At 54.9% G+C, this 19,586-nt stretch overlaps 2 protein-coding genes across 3 annotated transcripts in view; one reads left to right on the top strand and one right to left on the bottom strand.

The window, feature by feature from the left end:
* Window positions 1-1,998: 1,998 nt before the first annotated feature.
* Window positions 1,999-13,914, top strand: BAP1 (BRCA1 associated deubiquitinase 1). 2 transcript variants are annotated; one of them, XM_014251816.2, is made up of 17 exons: window positions 1,999-2,088; window positions 4,436-4,465; window positions 4,564-4,618; window positions 5,274-5,406; window positions 5,800-5,919; window positions 6,394-6,455; window positions 6,527-6,669; window positions 7,224-7,302; window positions 7,938-8,061; window positions 8,370-8,487; window positions 8,843-9,030; window positions 9,377-9,510; window positions 10,032-10,504; window positions 10,626-10,729; window positions 11,495-11,587; window positions 12,111-12,183; window positions 12,455-13,914. In XM_014251816.2, exons 1-17 carry the CDS (start codon window positions 2,052-2,054, stop codon window positions 12,586-12,588), a joined length of 2,100 nt encoding a protein of 699 aa, XP_014107291.1. In that variant the 5' UTR covers window positions 1,999-2,051; the 3' UTR covers window positions 12,589-13,914. The 2 variants fall into 2 exon arrangements, with proteins under 2 accessions (XP_014107291.1, XP_005522207.1); XM_005522150.3 differs by having other exon boundaries at window positions 10,626-10,783.
* Window positions 13,915-14,159: 245 nt separating this feature from the next.
* Window positions 14,160-19,586, bottom strand: part of DNAH1 (dynein axonemal heavy chain 1) — a 66,332-nt gene continuing 60,905 nt past the window's right edge. The window contains exons 67-78 of the mRNA XM_088061735.1: window positions 19,099-19,239; window positions 18,571-18,729; window positions 18,026-18,157; window positions 17,673-17,843; window positions 17,082-17,261; window positions 16,828-17,004; window positions 16,478-16,648; window positions 16,148-16,278; window positions 15,658-15,802; window positions 15,219-15,425; window positions 14,624-14,858; window positions 14,160-14,315 (exon numbers count right to left, since the gene is read on the bottom strand). Of these exons, the coding sequence (XP_087917861.1) occupies window positions 14,194-14,315; window positions 14,624-14,858; window positions 15,219-15,425; window positions 15,658-15,802; window positions 16,148-16,278; window positions 16,478-16,648; window positions 16,828-17,004; window positions 17,082-17,261; window positions 17,673-17,843; window positions 18,026-18,157; window positions 18,571-18,729; window positions 19,099-19,239 (1,971 nt within the window). The 3' untranslated portion in view covers window positions 14,160-14,193. The remainder of the gene's footprint in view (window positions 14,316-14,623; window positions 14,859-15,218; window positions 15,426-15,657; window positions 15,803-16,147; window positions 16,279-16,477; window positions 16,649-16,827; window positions 17,005-17,081; window positions 17,262-17,672; window positions 17,844-18,025; window positions 18,158-18,570; window positions 18,730-19,098; window positions 19,240-19,586) is intronic.

Here is a 19,586-nt window from a genome sequence, read left to right as displayed (position 1 = left end):
GTGGTGCTGGTAGCGCTGATTTACGGGGCCAGACGGGAGCCAAGCACGTGGATTTGGATAATCGCAGGCCTGGGGGGCACAGGAAAACAACGGCCAACAAGCAGAGACAAGGAGGGACCTGGGTAGAAAGCCAGAAATGAGACAGGAGTCTGATTCCTCAGGGCCTGGATTAAACAGCTCTGCAGCGCCTGCACTGACCCGTGCTGGAATGCCTGCACCCTTCTGCCTCTGAGTGATCCCTGTGCTCCACAGAGCAGGGGCTGGGCTGCCCATTTTGGGGGAGGTAGCAAGAGGGGGCTTGAGGGCTCTGCTGTGTATGGAACCTGGCAATGAGGTGAACTGTGACAGGCTGGAGGTGGCACCAGAGCCAGCAGTGCTTTAGATTGAGCAGGAACAGAGACCAGAACCAAACAGTCCCCCAAATAGTGTCCCCCTTTTGGGGTGACTGTTTGTCCCTGCTCCCACTAAATCTCTGAGGTGGCTGAGCTTAGGTCTCCTGGGTAGATTTACCACTATGGCTGGAGCAGGAAAGATTTTGTCAGGGCTGCACACAGCATTCTGCAGGCTCACAGCCTTGTCTCTGGTGATCATCAGCCCACTGAGGCAACCTGTGTCCCTAGAAACTTCCAGGGGCTGAACAACCACGAACACACCCTGATGCACCTGGGGGTTGGAAGGAGACACCATCCCGGGGCAGATCCAGCAGCGGGCACCTCAGTTTCTGCAGAAGGGAGTGGGTCCTACCTGGGCTTAGCTCTGTCCTGGGGCAGGAGTGGGGTGAGGGGAGCGCCTGGGGCCGGGGTGTGCGTGGGAACAGCCGCAGAACAAAGCCATGCAGGGGGAGACAGGCCCAGACGCCCATCCCACTCCTATTTTTATCCCACTTCCTAAGGAAGTGCAGCGCAGGGGTGCACGCTCACCCTGGAGCCTTACAGCCTCCGAGGCGGCCAAAGTGGAGCTGCTGGCCAGGTCAGGGCTGGCCCCAGCTTCACCAGCAGCCCCCACACCTCCACACACAATCACAGAATCGATTGGGTTGAAGAGACTCCTGAGATCATCAAATCCAACCCAACACCACTGTGTGACCCAGACCATGGCACTGAGTGCCACAGTCAGCCTTTCCTTCAACACCTCCAGGGACAGTGACTCCACACCACCCTGGGCAGCCCATTCCTGTGCCTGATCATCTGTGCTGTGAAGAAATTCTTCCTAATGTCCAACATGAGCCTGGTGCAGCTTATGGCTGTGTCCCTCTCATCCTGTCGTCAGCTGCTTTGCAGGAGAGCTGGGCAGTGCAGCCCCTCACTGCAGCTCCTCACCAACAGGGCAGCCCAAGCTGCCGAGCCTGAACCCCATCGTCATCATCATCATCATCATCATCATCATCCCTGAACAACCCCACAGACAAACAAAACTACAAAACCCTGCCAGGCAGATGCACCCACTTTGTTATTCTTGCTGTTACTTTCTGCCCAACATGCACGTTTTCAGAGACCTTGTAACGAGCACTAAGCATGGGGTCCACCAAACAGTCCTGGATGTTGCAAATTCTGGTAGAGGCCTCTGCCCTCAGCAGTGCTGTGAGTGTTACAATAAGCAGATCCTCCTTGAAGGCACAGGGACAGAACTAAAATAGTATTCAAGTATCACAATGTCTAGAAAATTACAGGCATAAAGCTCAGGAGCGTGTGCTATTAGCTGCATTCCCTGGACAATAAAAGGAAATAGCAACACACAGTGAGGAAAGTGTGAGAAGAGAGGCTGGAAATCAGTCACCAGAAAACACAGAGGAGCGAGATGTGGCAAACCCTATTGTTTTAGAGGCAATAAACTCTAGACATCCATCCTTCTTGCCCAGAAGGAAGAACACCTCGGCATTCCCACTTTTCCAGGGAGCCCGCGGCCCGCGCGGCCCTCAGGCACCAGCTGCCTGCGCGCGACCGCGCGTCGCAGCCGCGTGACGTCACGGCGCACGATGACGCACAGGGACGAGCGACGGCGGGTCCCGCAGTCGGGGCCGGACATGGCGGCGGGGCCCGGCCCGCGGGAAGATGAATAAGGGCTGGCTGGAGCTGGAGAGCGATCCCGGTGAGCGGCGGCTCGGCAGCGCGCAGCGAGCGGGGCTGGGCGCGGGCCGAGGCACGGGTGGGGGCGGTGAGGGGGCTCTGATGGGCACACTGGCAGCGGGGCCTGGGCTGGGGGGAGAGTCGTGAGGGACAGGTCAGGGGGGCTGCAAGGGGCAGGATGGGGGTGTGGGGTGTGCGGGTGGAGTTTTAGGGAGTGGGATTTATGGTGCATAGGTTTGAGTTTTGAGGGGGGGGCTGGGGATGGGAGGCGAATTGTTAAAGGTTGGGGGGGCTGCGGGTGTGGGGTGTACAGGGGACGCTTTGGGGGGCAGGGGCTGCGGCGGCACAGGTGAAGTTGTGGTGGTGTGGGTGTTCAAGTGGAACTTTGTGGGGTGCAGGCCTAGGATAGGAGGGTGCAGGAGGGCAGGAAAGGTGCTGAAGAGGCCGGCACCGAGAAACTGGGAGTAGGATGGTGACAGGTGTCCCCTTCCCGCTGCCCTGAACGTGGATTCTGTGGCGGAGTCCCGGAGTTGTTTCATGGGTTGGGATTTCAGGGCCAAAGCTGGTGTTGGCTGGGGCATTGTCTGAAATGTTTTAACCCTCTGAGTCTCTGTGGTGTGGAATGGGGCTGTCCTATAAGGAGCTGGGAGTTGCTCTCTAGGATGGGGTGGTGAGTTTTTGGGGTATGGGTGAGGAAATTTGATCACTGGAATTATACTTGTCTCTTGCACTCAGCAAAGGATTCTGTTTGGTGTCAGAGTCCCAGTCACCCCCAGTTTTGTTGCTCTTGATTCTCTTTACTGGTGCTCGGAGAATGCTGAAATCATCCCCATCCTCTTCATCATGGCAAAAAGTCCCAGGACATGGTTTGGATTCTCACAGCTGGGAGGGAAAGTTATTTGCTTGGGAAGCAATCTGTCTGGGCAGAGGCAGGTTTTTTAGGATATGTGGCAGTTTGGATGCAGGGCTGGCAGCTGGGACAGATGTTAGGAGTGACCATGTACTGCTCTCAGCTTTTCCATTCAGCATGTCCCACGAGCTGAATGTCTTCCCACTGGCTCTTGCCATGGGGCTTGGGATGAAATCTGAGTGCTTTAGTGGTCAGGAAGGGTCAGTAGATCCAGGTTTGGGCTGGCTGCTGGGTGGGGAAGAGAGCCTTGGGGACATCCAGGCTGCTGGCATAGGGTTATGTGTGGACACCAGAATGTATCCCTGCCAACCCATATCATTTGGGATGGGTGTTTGAGTGTTCCAGGAGAGGTGTCAGCAGCAGGACTGTGCCTTCTGTGGCTGCTGAGGTAATACAAACTACTGAAATATGGCAGAGAAAAAAGTGGGGTTGGAAGGGACCAGGAAGGTGATAAGGTTTGGTGCAATGGCCTGGCCTCCCACTGGTTTGAAGCATGTTATTTCCACAGCATATTTCTTCTCACTTACAATTTTGTAAGAAATATATTTTCTGCTAAATTAATGAAGACTTCTTGCTCCCAGGAGTTTTGTCCCTGCTTTAATCATTTTAACTTCGGTGTGGAAGCCCCTTGGGCTCTTCTTAATTGAGCCACATACATCAGGGTCCTTAAAATCCATTGCTTACAGGGATGTTTCTCAGGACTTAATCCTTCTTATTGGTATTCCCTGGACTTCCTCCCAGGCTTCCAGCAGCCTTTCTAAGGGAGCTAAAAAAGCAGGTTTGTTATTCCAGTCTCGAACTCACTAACTCCATGTGCAGAGTGATTGCCTGAAAATTGAGCTGGCTGCCTTTGCTTCAGCACCCTAGTGGCAGCTGCTGCTCAGTCACTGATGTCTGATAGTCCTTGTTTTCTTGCTGTTGTCTCTGTATTTCTGGTTATGTCCTCCTGAATTTTGTAGTCACTGGAGACAGGCTGTTGGATTTGGTTCCCCCAAAGAGGCAGGGAGATGAACCCTCGGACTTTCCCCTCAGCCCTGTTGCTGTGATCTGGATTTCCCCTCACTGGCTTTCACTAATGTGAACAGAAATTGTATATTTTTAAAATATCTTGTAATATCTTAGCCATTTTTCTCTGCGGTTACAAGTGTGTGTGTCATTTCGGTGCTCCCTGCTGCTCACTTGGCAGGCCATCTGCAGTGGGTCAGGCAGAAAAGAGTTGGTTCAGGTCCTCTTGAGAAAGAGGATGATCAGTGGGGATGAAGGGGTGAAGGGAGTTGGAGCACCTCTGAGTTCAACAGCCCCACTGCTGGGACTCGGTGTGATGCTGGTGCCACTCTGCTGTGGATTTTCTCGCTATGCCTTGGCCTGGGACTATGTGGCACTCTCAGGGGATGATGACAGCAGATTTCCTCTCTGCTCTCTTCAGCCAGAAGTAACCTGTTGGTTTTGTTCCTTTCAGGTCTTTTCACACTCCTGGTTGAAGATTTTGGTAAGTCCTAGAAACCTTTCTGAGAAGTCGGTTTTGTGCCTGATATTACCCTGTCCTTTCTGGTGGGCCTTATACCAGCTTCTCTCCTTTGTCTGCAGGGGTCAAGGGAGTGCAGGTTGAGGAGATTTATGATCTGCAGAGCAAATGCCAAGGGTGAGTCAGAGGCCTGAGAGTGAGTTTTGCAAAGCAGAATGGTCTGTGGGCCTGGGAACTCATCACCAGGTGTTCAGAGCTTGTGAGCTTGTCTGTTATGGAGGTCAGGGCTGTAAGTGATGGACCAGGAAGGCTTATCAGGTTTGGGGCAGGTTGGGGACATCCTCCAAGGGATTCATCTCCCTCTCACCATGGAGAGGTGGTATAGTTGCAGTGTGAGCTTTCTTCCTGTCCTGGTGCTGTGAAAAGGCTTTGAGGGTGTTGCTTCTTAAAAGCCATTGCTGAATTCCTTTCAAGAATGAATCCAAGGTAGGTGTAAAAGCAGGGGACTGGCCATGCACTGTTCTGCAGGTCAGTCAGTGTCCAGAGGGGAATTTCCCATTTCTTTGTCTTCAGCCTCTTAAAACTTGTCAATCCTCAAAGTTTTCCTGATTGTTGGCTGAGCCTGTAGCATCAGTGCTGGAGTGTCCTCAGTAGTGTCGGGCTGGGGACATTGTGGCAGGGATGGTCACTTCCAGAAAGACGGCACTGGTCATTCAGGTTTTCCTCTCTCTCTTTGCTCTGCCTGTGAAACAGAAGGTTTCTGATGCTGGGCAGAGCAGCCCCACTGGTGTGGTTGGCCCAAAGTGCTGCAGCTGCTGCTTTCTCTCTGCAGCCCCGTGTATGGGTTCATCTTCCTGTTCAAGTGGATTGAGGAGCGCCGGTCCCGCCGGAAGGTCTCCACGCTGGTGGATGAGACGTCAGTGATCGATGATGACATCGTCAATAACATGTTCTTTGCTCACCAGGTAGGCTCCAGGAGGGGGGAAAGTTTCTGTGGGGTGTCTCCTGTGACACCTCAGGGAAGCATTGTGGTATACTGAGAAGCTGCACTGATCTTGCCATGAGGGCAGCTCTTCTTTCCTTGGAGTGTCTTCCCTGAGCTCCAGGTTGGAGGGTATCCAGTGAGGGCTGGGTGACTGTGGCCTGCACTGTGAGCAGATGCTCATGGGGCATGGTGAGGCTCACTATGTGATACTGACTTCCCTCCTTCCTGTGAGAGCTGAGGTCAAGTCAGCTGCTGTCACAAGTGATGATAGTTTCTGCATCAGTGCTTTCAGTTGATTGTTGTCAACACTGAGAGGTAGTTGAAAGGCTGCCTTGTTCCTGCTGGTTAAGTTGGTCTTTGTGTTACTCTCCAGCTGATCCCCAATTCCTGTGCCACCCATGCCCTGCTGAGCGTCCTCCTGAACTGCAACAATGTTGACCTGGGGCCCACGCTGAGCCGCATGAAGGATTTCACCAAAGGCTTCAGCCCTGAGGTAGGGCCAGGGTCAGGCAGGACTGTGCAGGGGTGGCACAGGTGGCTCTGCCTTCTGCTCCCCTCTTGGGGTGATGCTCTTAATGAGCTGGCTCCTTCCCTGCCCTCTGAGGCTGCACACTGCAGCAGGATTGCCTCTTCTCTTTCGTACTCCTGCCTTGCCTTGCTCAGAGCCTTGGTCCTCTTCAGGCCGGGCACAGCTCTGAGCCTTCTGTCATGTTACTCCCTGAATCAAAAGTCCTCTCTCCTCCCTTCACACCTACTGTGAAGTCTGATTTTTCCCCAGCTGTAATTTATTCAGTAGAAATTGTGTGCTTTCTCCATCTTGGACTTTACGTGTAAGAGGACGTAGAGCCTGAGGGTTTCTGTCCTGGTCCTGTGGGTAGATGGAGGGAGGGAGTGGGAAGGTGGAAGGTGAAGCATTTTGTTTGTTCCTTGTCACATCTCAGCTGTTCTCTGTTGCTGTTGGCTGCAGAGCAAAGGCTATGCCATTGGCAACGCCCCGGAGCTGGCCAAGGCCCACAACAGCCATGCCAGGTGAGTGAGGGGTGTCTGTAGCTCCCTCTCTCTGGAGGAGGCAGACTCTCCATGACCTCTCGCCCTCGCAGGCCAGAGCCGCGGCACTTGCCGGAGAAGCAGAACGGGATCAGCGCAGTGCGGACCATGGAGGCTTTTCATTTTGTCAGCTATGTCCCCATCAAGGGACGGCTCTTTGAGCTGGATGGGCTGAAGGTCTATCCCATTGACCACGGTAAGAGTCCATCTGTCCCTGCTTATTGACATAGGTGAATAACACCCTGGTGTGTCCAAATGTATTGTTTTTCATTGCCTCTTAGTGTTAACTGGAGTTAGTGGAGAATCACTCCAATGGTTCCCTGATTTGTCCTGAGTTTTGACAGCTAATTTTGGAGCCTGTGTGCTGGGGACTGTGCCTAGAAAGAAGTTATTTCTAAATGCATTGCTTTTGTTTTTCCAGCCTTGCTTTTTCCTCCCCAGTCACTCAGGGCCACGAGGTCCTTCAGCTCTGAAATAACTTCATATAGCAAGGAGAATTTATCTCCTCACTCACTCCTTATGCCAAATAACCACTGTGTGTTGAGGCAACTGGTCCAAACAGATCCCACTGGAGTGCCTGGGTTACTCCCTTCTCTTACAACTTGACCCCTCAGTTCCTTTTTTCAGGCAGTTATTTATCCCTACCAGGTTTCTGCCTGTCAGTCCCTTTGGTAAGGTACCCACTTCATGTACTTGGTTTACTTAAGCATAGCCTGCTTTGCTAAGTCCAGCTGTATCTTGTTATCACAGGGCCATGGGCAGATGATGAGGAATGGACGGACAAAGCCAGGAGAGTGATCATGGAGCGCATTGGCCTGGCCACTGCAGGGTAATGTCCTGGCCCATGGGGCAAGCACTGGCCTCTTGCCATATTCCCCTGAATTATTTGTACTGTGGTTTCTGAGTGGCAGGATGTGGAAGTGGAGGTTGCCTATGGAAAGGTGCAGGTGGCTCTGCCCCTTGCCTTCTCTTGCCTGCAGAGCATGCATTCCCTGTGTGATGCAGAGTCCCTGCAAATGCTGCACAGCATTGAGTGGCCTGGTTAGGTCTGTGTTAGCTCAAGTCCATAGGAGAAGCAGTGGTGCTTCTGGTCTTGAGTTGGACCTCTTGGATGCTTGGACATGAGAGTGACAGCACTGGCACAGGTTGCCTAAAGATGTTGTGTAACCTCCATCTTTGGAGGTGTTCAAAAGCTGTCTGGATGTTGTCCTGACCAGCTCTGGGTGATACTGCTGGAGCAGGGACTGGAGCAGACGACTGTTCCTTCCTACGTCAACCAACCTGTGACTCTGAGACTGTTTTGTGGGAACCGAAATGAACCTAGCACTGCTTCTTCAGGCACTGTGAGGTTGACTTGGTTTTGGGGAGAAGCCTTGGGAGTGTGGGTGTTAAATGCCCAGGCAGGAGGTGGGGATGGGGCTGTCACCATGATCCTATGGCTGAGGGCTTCTGTCTTTCCTGCAGGGAGCCGTACCACGATATCCGCTTCAACCTGATGGCCGTGGTGCCTGACCGGAGGATGAAGTACGAGTCCAAACTGCACATCCTGAAGATGAACCGCCAGACTGTGCTGGAGGCCTTGCAGCAGGTGGGACAGCCCAGGCCCTGAGGGAGTGCAAGGCAAATAGGCTTTTTCAGGGCATCTACCTGTGCTGACAGGGTCCCAGTTTTAGGGGTTTTGTTTGGCCTTGGGAAAAATCTTGTGGGAAGAGGAGATAGCCAGCCTCACAGCTTGGCCATTGCTGCTCATCTGGGAGGTGGCTCACCTATGTCATTTGTGTGCCTGGGCACTTGGTGTTGGCTCACCCTCATGAGCTCTGCAGCGCTCGAGTGGGAAGGATGTGGTTTGGGTCACTGCTGGTCCAGCATGCAGTTTCTGTGTCATTTGCTTTCAAGCTTATCCGAGTAACTCAGCCTGAGCTGATCCAGACCCAGAAGTCTCAGGAGTCTCAGCCTGCTGAAGAGGCAAAGCCAGCCAGCAGCAAGACCGTGACTCCAGAGAGCACTCATCCAGGTAGGACCTTGTACCAGCAGGGTTGCCAGCCTGGCCTGCCATGGAGTGAGCACAGGGTGGTAACAGCTGACTGACCTGGGGCTTGGGGCAGTTTTACTGTCACCTTCACTTTCTTTTCCGTGAGCCCTGCTCCATGTGCACTGTGCTGGGTGTGGTGATGCCTGGGAATGTGTTGGAGGGTGCAAAGCTTGAAAGTGGGAGGGCTGGAATTTGGGAACACTGGTGATGGATGAAGGCGGTTGGGGTGGTCTGGAGGAGTGAAGAGCTCTTCTCTCACCTGGGTGAATAAGGGGTGGTAGAGGATATGAAGGTGACAGTGCTGGTGATGAAAGGCTGTGCTGTGTTTGTGTGGCAGATGGCACTGATGAACCCACCAGCCAGGGCCACCCCACGGCCACACAGAGCCCACCCAGCAAATCCAAACCGGTGCCAAAGACAACAGCGAGCGGCATCAATGGGGCCCCTCCAGCAAACCCCAACCCCATTGTGCAGAGACTGCCAGCCTTCCTGGATAATCACAACTATGCCAAGTCCCCCATGCAGGTAGGCTGGACTGCCAGACTAGTGGCACACCTGATTCAAGCTAAGCTCTTTGCCTGCAGTATCTCACATCTGTGGGACCACAGCTGTCAGCTGGCCTAAGCCCAGCCCTGCCTTGCAGCTAGCCTGGCCCAGCACTAACCCAGGCTGGGAGGGGAGAGGGTAAATAAAGACTGACCTGACAAAGGATCAAAGGATGTTAACCTTAATGAGGGTAAACTGAGCAAAAATGGGGAAGGGTTCCTGTTTCCTCTCAAAAGAGCCAATTCCTGGTGTTGGGCTGGACCAAGGACGAGTCCACTGGGTTCTTCCTCCTCGCCCTGCTGCCATCAGCAATTGTGTGTTGCAGGAGGAGGAAGACCTTGCGGCAGGAGTAGGTCGCAACCGAGTCCCAGTCCGACAGCACCAGCAGTACTCGGATGATGAGGATGACTATGATGATGATGATGAGGAGGAAGTTCGTAATACCAACTCAGCCATCAGGTGACAGCTTGAGCTGAGGGTGGCGGGCTGGGAGCTGACATTTGCAGAACTGTCAGTGAGGACTTCCCTGACCTCCTTCCTTTGATCTTGATAGTTATGTTCTTCACCTGCCATTTTACTTTTCACTCAGTGGATTTTGTGAAGTCCTTCTCTAGCTCTTTACAGCCAACTCTGAATTTCAGCTGCCCTGGGAGTAACTGTGTATTGGCAGGAGGCTTTGGGGCTTTGAGGAAGCTTGGTTCCGCAGCAAGGGCACTTTGGGGGCTTTGGAAGAAGAGCAGGGGGTACCCAGCACCTTGTGCCCTCTAGCAGTGTAAGGATCCCTGGAACTGAGTGGCTCAGTGGTGCTGAGGTGTGCTGCAAGAGAAGCTGATGGCACTGGGGGTGATGTTGAAGTGTTTCAGACCTTGTTTTATCCCAGCAGGCAGCCTGGACTGCTGAGCACAGGGCTGGCAGTGTCCATACTGGGGCCCCACCTCCTTCTACCAGCTTCTCACCTTCCCTGCTGTGTTTCTGGGCAGGTACAAGAGGAAAGGGCAAGTGAAGCAAGAGCACGTGGCAGGGGCCGCAGATGGCCAGCTCTCCGTCCTGCAGCCCAATACCATCAACGTCCTGGCTGAGAAGCTGAAGGAATCTCAAAAGGATCTTTCCATTCCCCTGTCCATCAAGACGAGCAGCGGGGGTGCCGCCGTGGCAGTGGTCACCCACTCCCAGCCCTCCCCCACCCCCAGCAACGAGAGCACAGACACCGCCTCTGAGATCGGCAGCGCCTTCAACTCCCCGCTGCGCTCCCCAATCCGCTCGGCCAACCCCACGCGCCCCTCCAGCCCCGTCACCTCCCACATCTCCAAGGTGCTGTTTGGCGAGGAGGACGGGCTGCTGCGCGTCGACTGCATGCGCTACAACCGGGCCGTCAGGGACCTGGGGCCCATTGTCAGCTCCGGGCTGCTGCACCTCACCGAGGATGGCGTGTTCTGCCCGCTGGCTGCTGCAGGTAAGTGCCTGCGTTAGGGGGGGTGCTGTCTCGCCTGGGGTGGCAGGACAGTGACCTTTGACTTCAGGGGCGGATGCCAGTCCTTTGTGGTGGCTCCAGTGCTTCCTTCCCACGTGTGTAGATGGGAAAAACTCCCCCTCTTCCATCAAACCCGGTGAAGAGGCCCCGGTTGCGATCAAACTGGAGGAGAAGGAGGGCAGTGAGGCCAGTGACAGCAAAGAGAAGGTGGGACTTGGCAGGACCAGTGATCACCCTGGGGGGGAAAAGTATTCTCCCAAGGTGAGTTTTGTGCTGCGACAGCCCTGGGAACGTGGAGCTCACCCGGAGGCGCAGCAGCGCTGGCAGTGACTGAACTGCATGTGCACGCTGTCCCCTCGCGTGTCGTCGCAGCCGTGCCTCGAGGCACAGGGCAGTGCAGGGTTTGTGCCTTGCGTCATCTCAGGGATTGTTGCCTTGGTAGTGGGCACAGCCCCTGTCTCTGCAGCTGAGACGTTCAGCCTGCTGTGCTCTCTTCTGGGCCAGGAGCTGGTGAGACCCTGCATCCCCACGTCCCAGCCCGCTGGTAACTTCACAGCCTGTCTGTGCCCTCCAGCCAGGGTCAGGACCAGGCTCAAGGCAGCACAAGCGCACCAAGCTCTCTGGAGGAGAGCCGGATAGAAACCTCCCCCAAAGGGAAGTCTTCAGATTTTGTTTTTGAGGGGAAGCAGCCTCTGGGGAGGGAAGTGGGGGCATTTCTGGTACACAGGCAGCCTTTCCCCCTGTCCTGAAACCAAGTATATTGGGGCTGGGGCAGAACCCACCTCCCCTGGGGCTGGCCATACCGAATTCCCTACAATGAACTGATCTTTCTGTTTTTCCCCGGCAAGTGTTTTTCCTTTGATGGATCCTCCCTTTCCTAGCACAGAGAGGAACACCTGCCAGTTCACCCTGCTGGCTCCTGGGCTGTGGCTCATGTTTTGCACTCATGTTTGGTCTGCTTGATCCTGGTAGGAGCTGCTGGCGCTGCTCAAGTGTGTGGAAGCAGAGATTGCAAACTATGAAGCCTGCCTGAAGGAGGAAGTAGAGAAGAGGAAGAAATTCAAGGTGTGCTGCCAGCTTCTTTGCACTGCTGCTTTACCTGCCCAAAGGCTTTTGTCTGGAGTGGTTTTATGTAAAAATGGAGGGAGAGTGATTCAGCTGAGAATGGCGATAAGCAGCGTTCAGAGTCTCTTCCCTATTACCGAACAGCCCAGCAGGGCATAGCTCTTACAGGACAGACCACAGCACAAAGGCAGCACTGGCAGCCTGGGGGGAGGGTGATACAGTGCTGGGATGAACATCAGCACTGATGGGAGGCAGGGGAGGGTCAGCAGAGATACCTCCCCTGCCTACCCTCACTTTTTCCCAGCTGCCCTTGGTGGAACATACTGGCATCTGAACTGGGGTGGAGACAGTCCCAGTTGTGCACTGGCCCAAGACAGGCTGGGCGGTGGGACCCTTCCTGCTTCAGTCTCCTTAGTCTGTATGCTGGGCCAGGCATGCCAGTTCTTTGTCCCCTGTTAATCTTGAACTCCCCCTTCTCCCTGCCCTCTGCTTGTGGATTATTTGTGGATTTGTCTCTTTGTAGATTGATGACCAGAGGAGAACCCACAACTATGATGAGTTCATCTGTACCTTCATATCCATGCTGGCCCAGGAAGGTGAGCTGTGCTCAGGGGACAGAAGGTTTGGGTTCAGCTGGGGGAGCTGCACTGAGCATGATGGAGCCTGGGCCGCTCACCCTGCCTGGGCTCCCTGTTCAGGCCAGGCCTGGGGCACAGGCTCAGTCTGGGGAGCCACAGATCCCTGCTTTCTCCTTACAGTTTATAGTCCCAGGAGGTGCCCACTGCTGGCTTTTGAGCAAGAGGGGCAGGGCTGCCCTCTGGCATGGGTAATCCCAGCACCCCAGGCCCGTGTGTGCTCTCCCTGCAGGCATGCTGGCCAGCCTCGTGGAGCAGAACATCTCTGTGCGCAGGCGGCAGGGAGTCAGCATCGGCCGCCTGCACAAGCAGAGGAAGCCGGACCGCCGGAAACGCTCCCGCCCCTACAAAGCCAAGCGCCAGTAGCCAGAGAGCCAAGACTGAGAAACAGCAGTTGGGCTTTGTGGCTTTGGGCACTAGCACTTGGATCTATGTTACCCTTTGCCCAAGGAAGAGGGACCACAGTGAAAAGCCCTCAGCCCAGGTGGAGCCTGGGGACAAAGGGAAATCCGGTTTTTCTCTGCACCTAAGCTGTGAAAAGCAAGAACCTGTCTGGAGGAGTCCCTGCAGCAGAAGGGAGTCTGGTGTGCTCAGCTTCCCTGACCAGGCCATGGCAGCACCCAAACATTGTCGCCTCCATCTCAGCGCCTTGCCTGAGGACTGTGACCGGAGGGAAAGAGCCCACCCAGCTGGGGCTGGGTCTGGCCTTGTGGGAATGCTGGCAAATGCCTGAGGCTGTGCTGGCTGCAGCTGGCTGTGGCTTGTGTCCTCCTGCATTGGGGCCTTCAGCTCTGTGCTTCCCTGGGATGTTCATGTCTCTTTTCTATCTATCTTTCTCCCTCCCTTCCCCAAGCTTATTTTTGTTCCTAACCCAGGCTCTGGCCACTCCTGGCAGGGTGGCTCCAGGGACATGCCACTTCTGCACCCACCCCACACTGCACTGCCCAGTGTCTGAGGCTGGCTGAGCTCCTGGGGATGGTGACACCTTCCCAGTGTAGCTTGGCTCCCCAGTGGGCCATGGCAGCTCTGTTGCTGGATGAGGGTGGGTAGGCTCGTCTGTGGAGCTGGGCCTTGTGCCTAGCCCTCTGTGGTGCTGCTGGGGATGGCCTGTGCCTCTTGCTGCCCTGGCTGCTCTGCTTGGGACCAGCTCTGTGACCCTGGCAGTGTCTGTGGGTCATGTAGCATTGCACCAGGCCCAGGCCCCAGAGAAACCCCGGGTGCCTAGCGTGGCCTTGGTGGTGCTGGGCATAACACGAGGGTGGACACTGGCTGTGGCTTGGTGAAGCAGGGGCAGATGTGGCTGGCTGCTGCAATGGTAGAGGTGGGATGGGGGCAGCAGTGGAGGGAGCCACAGGTCCTCTTGCCCCTGGATGGCTGCTACCCAGAGCTTACTGGTGCAGCCTGGCTGCCTCTTGCCCACTGCCTCCTGCCAGTCCCCAGGAGCCTGGCAGAAATCTGAGATGTCAGAGGCGAGCAGTGCTCTCCACTGCTGTCCTGGGGTGGAGCTGCCACAGGAGAGGACTGAATTTTTTCAATATGTGTACAGATTTTGACTATGGAATGAAACAGTTCTTTAGGTATTTGTTGAAGGAAAGAAAATCCTTCTGTCTCTTGCTGTGTCTAATATCAAGTGCTGTAAATAATGAATCTGTCTGAAGGAATAAAGCTATCCTGTAATGGCCAGCCACAGAAGAGGTGTGTGAGGGAAGGGAGTGGGGGGCAGTGGGGCTGGGAGCACCATGTGCCATTTCCAGGCTCTGTTATCCCTGCTGGCAGCTCTTCCGTGGTGTAGAGATTTGAAGTCTTCACGGGGAGTGCCATACCACCAGGCTCAATTTATTGACACACCTCAACAGAGGGAAGGGCAGGACTCACCTCAATAGATGGAGGGCAGGAGGAGAGGGGGGCAGCAGCCCAGCTCACGCCCTCAGCTGCAGTGGATTCCTGGGCTGGCTTGACTGCATTTTCTGGCTAAAAGTCCAGGGCACAGATCAAGGCCGTACCCCGTTTGATCCAGTGCTTCTCTGGCTTGTCTGTAGGGATCTCCACAGCAATCACATAGTTGGTGGAGTGCCCCGTTGTTGACAACGTGCCTGTAATGGGAGGGTGGTGCTGCTGCACACTGACCAGGGAGCCCCGGACTAGTGACCTCATCCAGGAGCCCTTGTCCCCACCCTAAGCCAGGTGACTACCTGAGCAGGGCTGGGGGAAACAGGCTTGAGGGGTGCCTGGCTGCTCCATCCTCTCAACCACAGCAGGAGAAATCTTTTCTCCCTTGCTGGCCGCTGCCAACAGTACCTCGTGCTATGCCCACGTATATCAGGAGGAACTCCCGGGCTGCCCCTCCTAGCTGCCCCCGCAGCTCCCCTGTTTCTGGGAAGTCTGCTTTTAGGGCACCTACCTGCGCGAGTGAGAGTCTTATAGATGGGGCACAGGTAGGAACCGGATTCTGGAGGCTTGCGGTTGGGTTCAGGCACCAGCCAGATGACAGCCATCTCCGTGTAGAGCTCCTTGGGGCGTGACTCCGCCAGCTGACCCGCAGCGGCGTCCCAGCGGGCGCCCTCCAGGAACAAGCCGTAGATGTAGCAGCCCACGTTGGGCTGGCGCGTCAGCTCCTTCACCGACTCCTTCATGACCTGCCCAGGGGAGGGGCCGCCGGGCCCTCGCTCAAAGCTTGTCCCTGGGGACTCAACCCCGAGAAGCCTCTTAAGCGGCTCTTAGTTAAGCCGGCGCTGCCAAAGGAGAGCGTGCCACAGCTCTCAGAGGGGCAGCCTGTGACAGAGCTGGTAGAGGGGGATGTGAGCAGCTCTGGAAGCAGAAGCTCTGCCAGCCTTGGGGAGATGTCTGGCAGTGTGGGTGGGTGTATCCAAGCACAAAGATTGGGCCATAGGCAGCTGTGTAGCCTGGTGGCTTCACCTCTTGGGCAGGTCAGGGACTTTGTGGCCTTCTAGCAGGATATTTCAAATAAATTAAGACTCTCCACCTGATTTACTGACCTTGAAGCTAAATGAGATGGTGTCAATGGAGATGACAGACTTCCTGGCGAAGTTCTGCAGTGTCCCCGTGAGGAAGGCCTGGGGGAAGAAGAACCCACTGATCCAGAACACGGAGGGGATCCCATGGCTGATCCAGTTCTGCAGGAATTCAATCCGCTGCACCAAGTCGTTCACCCACGATGCCAACGGCTTCAACGACGGATAGGCCTGTGGGACACCCACAGAGGGCAGTGCTGAATGCAGTCAAGGACAGCCCAGACCTTGTGCCTCAGTGCTGAGAGCTGCCCAGAGCCCAGGGGGGGAACAGCTGAGAGCTGCACTAGACAGGAGACCAAGAGCCATCTCCATTGTGAGACAGCCCAGTCCAGCAGCAGTTGATAACCCATTCCTCTGGTTTGGGTGCGCTCTGGCAGGCGTCTGGGCTGGCTGGGGCACATACCTTGGCATTCCATATTTCGGGAACAGTGTTGTTGTACAAACTACTGGCCATCAGCTCCAGCCGAGAGGACATCACGACCAGGCCCTTGAGAGCTTTCAGCAAATCCCTCAGACTTGAGGCAACCTCGTCCAGGAGCTTGTTGTACCTACAGAGAAAGGGCAAAGGGAGCAGAGTGACTCAGTGCAGTGGTTTATCGCCCACTGCCTGCCCAGAGAGGCTGTGGATCTTTATACACAAGTATAAAGAAGCTCCTCCATGTAACCCTCAGCCCAAATCCTCTTTATGAGGGTCTCACAGCTGCTCCATCAGCCCGAAATTGCTGACTGTAGCAGATGGACACAGAATCAGCCAAAGGTCCTGGCTGGGACAACACAGTTGTTAGTGTGACTGGCAACCCGCACTGTTGTACTGAGGTTTCCCAAAGGTGGGTGGCAGCAGGGGCCTGCACATCTCTGCTGTTCCCTAGGATGTGATCCCACTGGAGTTGTACCTGATCACCTCCTGCACCAGCACTGTGTTCATGGATTCTTCATAGAGGAGTGGATATTTCTGGATCACTTCCTGCACGTTCATGGGCTCAGGGAGCTTTGCTAGGATGTCCTTGGAGATCTCCTCCACAATCTGGAGGGAAAGCAGCAAGTGGCAGCATCCTTCTAATCCAGCCCTATGGCTGCTGAGAAGGGGCAGAACTAATGCTGGCATGGCAGTGCCATTGCTGGCAGCCATCAGGCAGGGTGGCACCTGCTGAGAGCCGGTGCTTGTGGTCACTGCCCACACTGGGCACTGGCTGCCAGAGCACTATCAGGACTGGGGCACCCACCTCTTCCCGGCTGCGGCCTCCCAGTGTGATGGTCTTGGGCTGCAGCTGGGCAATGGCCCCCAGCAGAGCAAAGGTCTCGTTCTGAGCAAAGGTGATGTCAGCATTGTCGTGTAAACCAAAGAGCTCTGGGCTGTCGTTGAGAGGCAGGCCCTTGACGTATTGGAGGTAGCCCTGGAGAGGAATCCACACAGACTGTGAGGCCAAGAGCAACTGAAGATCCCCAGGTTCTTACAAACTTATATTTCCCCGGGGACCTGAAAATGCAGTAGGTTTCAGAGAGGATAGATCCCCTTTGCACTGTGACAATCGCCCTGGATCTATGAGCTGCAATTTGTGACTTGAGTACTTACACTGAGGTCAGAAGAGGTACTGATCTGCTTGTAGATACCTGATTCAGAATAGACAAAGTCAGGACTTAAAACCTCAGGTTTGTAGAAATCTTCCAAAATGCTCATGATGCAGCGCCGGTCCCAGTCATCGGTCACCCGGCCGCCGTAGTTGATCTCCCCAGCTGTGTATTTCAGAACCTGCAAGAGACCCCACCATGGCTCTGATCCATGTCTGCATCATGAACCTATTCCCTTGTAGGAGGGGCAGCTCTCACCTTGTAGGGAACTTCTGCATATTCGTTCAAGAACATGAGCAGCTGACTGATGCAGATGCGGAGGTCTCCGTCTGTGAACTCATAGGGGATATTGAACCCCAGAGGCCCAAACTTTCTCCTCTCCAGCATGTTCCCATGGAAGAAGCAAAGTGACAGCAACAAGGATTTAAACTCTGTGACCTGTGGGAAGCAGGGAGAGAAGTTGCTCAGCTTGGGAGGGGACATCCTTAGAGGGAGTCAGGTCCTGCTGGGACCTGGCAGAGCAAATGTGCCAAGTCAGAAACATCAACTGGAGCTTGGAGAGGGGGGAACCTCTGTCAGGCTGCTGTGCTGGGGAAGGCCATGGCTCACTCCTTGCTTGAAGAGAGCTTGCAAGTGTTTTATGCCAGGCCTCCAAAATACTGTTTCTCAAAACTTCCAAGTGGCTCTTCACAGATGTGAGTTTATGAGAAACGCCTCCTTCCCTAGCACATGGATTCTCTAATGGGAAGGAAGATCTATGCCTGGAGAGGAGCAACATCCAGGTGGAAAGCAAATATTGAAGCAGGCATGGAATGGGGCCAACAAACCAAAGCACGATTTGGGTCTTACCTTGGAGCAGGAATTCAAGAAGTCATCACTGAAACTAATGTAGGACTTGAGCAGGTTGGCCTTGACACCACGGGGGGGCTCAATGGTCATCTTGGAGCCATTCTGGAGAATGGACACAGGGAAGTGGTTGCTTGGCAGACTGGTGAGCCAGAGGCGGAAGTCTGGATGCACCTGGAAGTCCAGAAAGCAACAAGTGCTCAGAGGGTGCAGACACAGCCCCTGCAGCTGCTCCTGCACTGACCCTCTGGTTCTATGAGGAGCCTATGTATGGGTCTGAACAAGAGCTGGGCTCCTCCCAGGCTCCAGCCTCCTGTTATCCTCAAAGTGGGCACCTGCTCAGTAAAACATCTCACCTTGCCGGGGTCAATACCCTCAATGAGTCTCTCCAGTGAGGGCATCCAGCTGGGGGCCAGGTGGCAGTTCTGGAAGAAGACCCAGTTGCCCTGCTCCATGGCACTGTGCAACATGGCTTCAGCACGGGGGCCCTGCAGAGGCAGAGAGGGAGAGCTCAGAGACCCCTCCCATGGCCTGCTGAGCAGGACAGGGAGGCTGGAGCTGGGTGGAAGGACCACTGTCCAAAACTATGGCCTGGCTTTGGCCCCATGTCTCAGCTGGATCTTTGCTGTTTGATGGCACAGAAAAGTTTTTTTACAGCTTTTACCAGTCTGTGAGGGAGGGTGGAGGGAATAGAAGAACTGCAGATAGATTCAGGAAGGCACTGGAGTGGGAGCTGCTGCAGCTCCCACCCCAAGGGAGTAGAAGCAGAAGGCTGGTGAGTAAGGACTCTGGGGCACGAGGGTGTTTTCACAGTGCTGCAAGTGTTTGACCTATTTGGAGCTTGGTGAGGTTGATACGAGTGCCAGGGCACTGCTGTTTCAGGTATGCACTGACACCTTACCTGTCCTTGGCCCAGAGAAATGGCAGAGAGCTTCTGTGTGAACTTCATTTCTTCAGCAAACTTGTAGAGGTCAGCAGCAGGGTCAGTGCCTGGGGACAGCACGAACACCAGGGGAGTGGTGGCAGTGGACTCCTTAAACACGACTGAGAGGTCAGTGGTCTGCAACAGAGAGTTGGTTAGAGTGGAGAGGCCGTAGTGGAACCTCCTCAGCTTTCCTGGCCTCCAGCTCTCCTCCAAGGCTCCAGCATCCTCTTGGGTGCCAAGGCCAGGAACATGTCAGTGAGGACCATGTAGAGCTCTCCTCTGGCTGCATTAAGGTCAGGGCATGAACCACTTTCCCATTTGTCATTCAAACTCTCCCCTTGTACCCCTGCAGTATCTGCCCCCTCCTAGTGTGGTCTAACTGGTGGACATCAGAAAGGCTATCCCTCATTTAAGACAGAGGGGGACAAGGTGGCCCATTTATCACAAGCTCAAGGCCTCCTGCTCCATTCCTGCCCCCACCAGCACCTGCTCTTGGCTGGTTACCTGCGGCTCGATGAAGCGCTGATCCAGGTTCAGCACCACAAAGTCCTGCATGGCATTGGTGATCTTGTCTCCACGCAGACACCGCAGAACCAGCAGCTTCTGGAAGGGATCAAGGCCATCTTCCCATTTCCCGGGCAAAGGCTCTCTGCAAAGCAATTAGGATACATTTTGGGGGAATCTGACAGATCCCACACTCTACAAGTACCCAAGTTGCCTGCAGGCAGCCATTGGGGCTTCATAAGGGATAAGGGCCTTCCAGTCCCTTGGCTAAGGTTGTTGTCTGTAGCTCTGAAACCATCAGCAGGCAAGCCAGAACTGCTTCCAATGGGAAAGCAGCAAATACTGCTGGGATAAGGCTCTGCCTCAGGCAAGCAAAGGTCACCCCTTAAGAGACAAGGCAGTGCCTCATCCTTTCCCTTGCATGGCACTGCGAGCAGAGCTGGCACTGTGGTTATATCAGCTATTCTTGCTTTCCCAAGGATGTAATG

Source organism: Pseudopodoces humilis, chromosome 13 (assembly GCF_049639895.1).
Source record: "Pseudopodoces humilis isolate 2021_Gansu_Grassland_sample_001 chromosome 13, ASM4963989v1, whole genome shotgun sequence".
Taxonomy (NCBI): Eukaryota; Metazoa; Chordata; class Aves; order Passeriformes; family Paridae; genus Pseudopodoces; species Pseudopodoces humilis.
The sequence above is the reverse complement of the archived record's forward strand: the minus strand, read 5'-3'. Positions and strand labels throughout refer to the sequence as shown.